The sequence below is a fragment of the Octodon degus genome, unplaced genomic scaffold (genome assembly GCF_000260255.1).
Source record: "Octodon degus isolate 3935 unplaced genomic scaffold, OctDeg1.0 scaffold00123, whole genome shotgun sequence".
NCBI classification, from domain to species: domain Eukaryota; kingdom Metazoa; phylum Chordata; class Mammalia; order Rodentia; family Octodontidae; genus Octodon; species Octodon degus.
Genome location: NW_004524699.1, coordinates 4,214,352 through 4,218,784, shown reverse-complemented (window position 1 = coordinate 4,218,784; position 4,433 = coordinate 4,214,352). Strand labels below are relative to the sequence as shown.

General features: G+C 43.5%; 1 protein-coding gene across 7 annotated transcripts in view; it reads right to left on the bottom strand.

The window, feature by feature from the left end:
* The window catches only part of Setx (senataxin), a 74,045-nt gene that overhangs the window by 20,045 nt on the left and 49,567 nt on the right, over positions 1-4,433 (bottom strand). For all 7 annotated transcript variants that reach the window (XM_023700261.1, XM_023700260.1, XM_023700263.1 and 4 more), the window contains 2 exons: positions 853-954; positions 168-283 (listed from right to left, as the gene is read on the bottom strand). In XM_023700261.1, coding sequence (XP_023556029.1) covers positions 168-283; positions 853-954 — 218 coding nt within the window. The remainder of the gene's footprint in view (positions 1-167; positions 284-852; positions 955-4,433) is intronic.

Below are 4,433 nucleotides of genomic sequence, written 5' to 3'. Positions count from 1 at the left end.
ACCGCGGTTCAATCCCCCAGCACCACATGCCAGCCAGCCGCGCCCCCTGGTGGGCTGAGCTGGCCACACACACACACCACACTCTCTCTCTCTCTATCTCTCTGTCTCTCTCTGTCTCTCAAAAAAAAAAAAAAGAAAAAGAAAAAAAAAAAGAAATAGTTAGCTACCTGACTTTCCCGTTCACCTCGGCATAAAGCTCGCTGGCGGGAAAGCTCATCCAGCTGATGATCTAGAAACTCCTTTCTTCTATGCATCTCCTGAACATGAGAAGGTAAGTCTTTTTCTAATAAAAATAAAAATAAAGAATTATACATTAATTCTAACACATATACACACATACGCAATTACCACAAGAAGAAAAACTAGTTCTCAAACCTAGGGTGCTTCTAGGATTTCCAAACTATCTTTAATGCCCAAGTCATTTTTTTGCTATAGAAAAGCAAACAGAAAAAACGATAGTAGAGGCAGGTACGATGGCACACCCTTGCAGTCCCAGCACTCAGACAGGCAGAGGTAGGAAGACTGCAAGTTTAAATATAGTTTGTGCAAGGACCCATTTCAAAATTTAAATTTATTTTTGTTTATTTATTTTTTGTATGGAGTTTTATTTTGTTTGCTTCATTTTTCCTCCTGCCTTTTGATTCTTTTTTTTTTTTTTTTTAGGTAGGACAGTTTCAATAATTAACTCAAAATTTAAATTTAAATTAAAAAAAAAAAAACAAAAAACTAGTGGCACAGGGCTCAGTGTGAAGGCCCTGGGTTCAACCATCAGTATCTAAAAAGCAAAAATAAGCCCCTCTCCTCCAACACACACACAACACACACTAGGTGAGTTCCAGATTCACTACTTACTCATTCTGTGGTTCACTTGGCTGTCCAAACTGAATTTTAGGACCTCATTATTAATAGATTTTTCTGGACCCAGTCGTACTAAATTTATATCTCCACAATTTCCTGTTGATAAAAGTCACACAATAAAGGCATTGCCAATAAATGCTAAGCAAACACATCAACAATTGGAGGGGGGGGGTCCCTCACACTGCCAATGAGGTACCGGAACAGCAGTAAAGCCTTCCTAGACAGCAGGTATTCTGTTATTACCTCACAGGCCAAGCGCGTCTCCTCCTACCTGATATAAACCAGGCGATGACATCAACACTGCAGAGCTGACACTCCACTACACTAATACTTTTCAAATCATGTTCTGTGTAACATTCCATGGCCAAAACAGACTTGGAAAATGGTGAGCTAAAGTAGTTTTCTTAACCACAGAATGCTGCACTTCAAGGACCTTCATATGTATGTAAATTCCTAAAACAATCTCATTTGACCATCAAATCCTTTGATATAGCATACACAGGGTACAGTTTTGAAACGATGCTCCATACTACACTGCTACTCCAGAACCTGAAGGACACCGGTAACAGAAACTCCAAAAGCTATAAACAACATTGAGCCTACCAGCTTGGTAGCCACATTTTTATTTCAGGTTACCACATTTCATTAAGCAACAAATTCCCCACTGCTACCAGGCTGAGTTCCAACAGGCACACAAAATTCACCAGCATCTAGCCGTATGACACACCACACACACACCTGCTCTCTGTCTCGATCTCCCTCCACCGAACGTTAAGTCCCATGAAGACAGGCTGACCAGTGGCTGACATGTGTTCAGTACACACACATAAAATAAGCACCTTATTCACATAGTTATCTACACCATTAGTTGTTTGGGGTTTTTTTTTTGTTTGTTTGTTTGTTTTTTTGGCAGGACCGGGGATTGAACTCAGGCCCTTGTGCTTGCCAGGGAAGCGCTTATTCCAATGAGCCATCTCCCTGGACCTACACCATTAGTTTTGATCTCGTTCAACTCATTCTCCTAAACCTGAGACCATATTTCCCGGCCATGATTTACTTGATTTTTTTTTTAAACATTTATTTATTTATTTGTGTGTGTGTGTGTGTGTGTGTGTGTGTGTGGCCAGCTCAGCCCACCAGGGGGCGGGGCTGGCTGGCATGTGGTGCTGGGGATCGAACCGCGGTCCCTGTGCTTTGCCAAGCTTGTTCCATGTAGGTGCTTTAGACCACTGAGCCATCTCGCCAGCCCCATGATTTACTTGAGGTTCTGAAAACTACTTTACTCACGAGTGCTCCCACCTGAAGGCTGGAGATGATCTGGAGACTCACCTACTCTACCCAGAAATGCACCAGAAGTGCTAACAGATACCCTTCACACTACAAGGGAGCTTGCAAACTGTAAGAGAAATTCCCAGGGGCCAAAAGTGAATAGAGCTGTGACCCAGGCCCGCGAACACCACAGCTGCTGTAGCTTCCCAGGGTGAGCAGAGGGTTGCTTCGGTGTCTGTTCTACTCTAAGGCAACAGCTATTGAGGTATAAAATGCACTCAGTAAACTAACAGATATCCTACCAATCTAATAAAAATGTAGAGAAATGTTCCTATAACAGGAACCTGAATTTCAAAGCCCAAAAGAAGGCCAAGGGATACAGAAGAGGAGGAAGAGCAGCGTGTCTATCTCGGCCTGGGCTCTGCTAAGGTCAAAACACCACTTTTCTCAAAGATTTTCCAAGCACAGGTGGATTTAGGCAATATACACTCAATACGAAGAACAGCAAAAGATCTCCAACCACAACTACAGTTAAGATTTTTTAAAATAAGAATACAACGAACAACTTTATCCCCAATATAGATGAAACCCTAAGTATAAAATTTTCTCAAAAATTTAGCAAAAATTCTCAAAATAAAACTTGAAGAGATAACCATTACAATATATAAAAACTTGCTCCTGTGTCAAAAATACAAAATAAAACAGTACTAAAACCAAAATATGCCATCTGTCTTATTTAAGGGAAGAAGCTCTCAACTTCTTCGGGCAGTGTGGGGACTGAATATCCTACCCCTCACTTTTTAAAGCCTGTGTTACTTCACTACTTAAACCAGACAAAGATATTTGTAATAACAAGTTACACGCCTGCTTGATCAAGGAAGCAGTGAAATATTTTCATTCTGGATATGCGTATGTGAAAGACCAATGTTTTTTTTATAAAACTTTAAGCCCTGGCCTACAGTATGAACTTCATTTTTCATTAAAACACAACACTCTGCCACACGCCTCACAAGTGAAACACATTTCCCGCCGCACTTCCCTCACGAGCCCGCCTCTCGCCTCCTCCGCTGCAGCGAGCATATGCTGATGCTGACTGGCATCACTGACCACCTCTACCACCCACTCGTGGTCACAACCCACAATTTGGGAACACTGCCCTAGAAAGCAGCACGTGTGCGAGGAGACACGGCTGTGGAGGCTGTGCCTCTGCGCAGAATACGCTGCTGCTCAGTACATCTCATCATCACCCATGGCAGAAACCACGTTTATTAAACTTGTACTAGAGAAATATGTATAAAAATGCTCACTTAATCGAGTATGAAACAAAGACCCAGGAAGAATCTACACCTCCCTCTTCCACCAATGGACAATGAACCAAGTGTGGGCTCCTACAAGGCAGATAGGCTATCGCTGTTAATGTAAGAACTACAGGGGCCGGGAAGACAGCTCAGTAGAATAAGCACTTGCCTGGCAAGCGCAGGGTCCTGAGTTCAATCCCCAGTACTGCAAAAAAAAAGCATTACAGCTACACATAAATTCACCAAGCCTGTAAACACAACGGTGTTGGAGGTTTGACAAGCAAAAGGGTTTTACATAGAGGTACACGTGTAGTAGAAGAATAGATAAGTGATCCCTCCGTGTCTCTGCCACCTGGGGCTGCTATTTAGTATCTGGCAAAGAGGAAATGAAGCAGAGATGCTGCTGGCAGTATCTACAAACCATCCCTAAACTATGACTAGTATGTCCCCTTTGTTAATTCCTCTTTCCTCATGCTTCCCGCATGGGACTGTGGGAGCTGTGGCGCTGTTCCTAACCAGTAACAGTGGACAACAATGCAGCAGAAGCCTCAGTGTCTAAAGACTCTGGCCAGGGACTCTGGACCATCCTCAAGTGTCACCTTTGGGTTTTCCAGTGAGAAAGAAACTTTTTCACAGCTAAGGCACTATATTTAGAATCCCTGGGCTGGGGAGATAGCTAAGCTGTTTAAGCGCCTGCCTGGCAAGGGCAAGGATGCAGGCCCAATCCCCAGTACCACATGCTGTACCGGCCCTGAAACCTCGGGCATGCTGAACCAGCCATCTAAACTGGGCATGGTGGTGCACGCCTGTAATCCCAGCACTGGCGAGGCTGAGACAGGAGGATCACTATGAGTCCGAGCTCCCCAGTGAGACCCTGTACCAAATACATAAAAGATTAAAAAGAAATAAAAGGGCTGGAGAGATGGCTCAGTGGTCTAAAGCACCTACTTAGAACAAGCTTAGCAAAAGCATCAGGAACCGCGGTTCAATCCCCCAGCACCACATGCC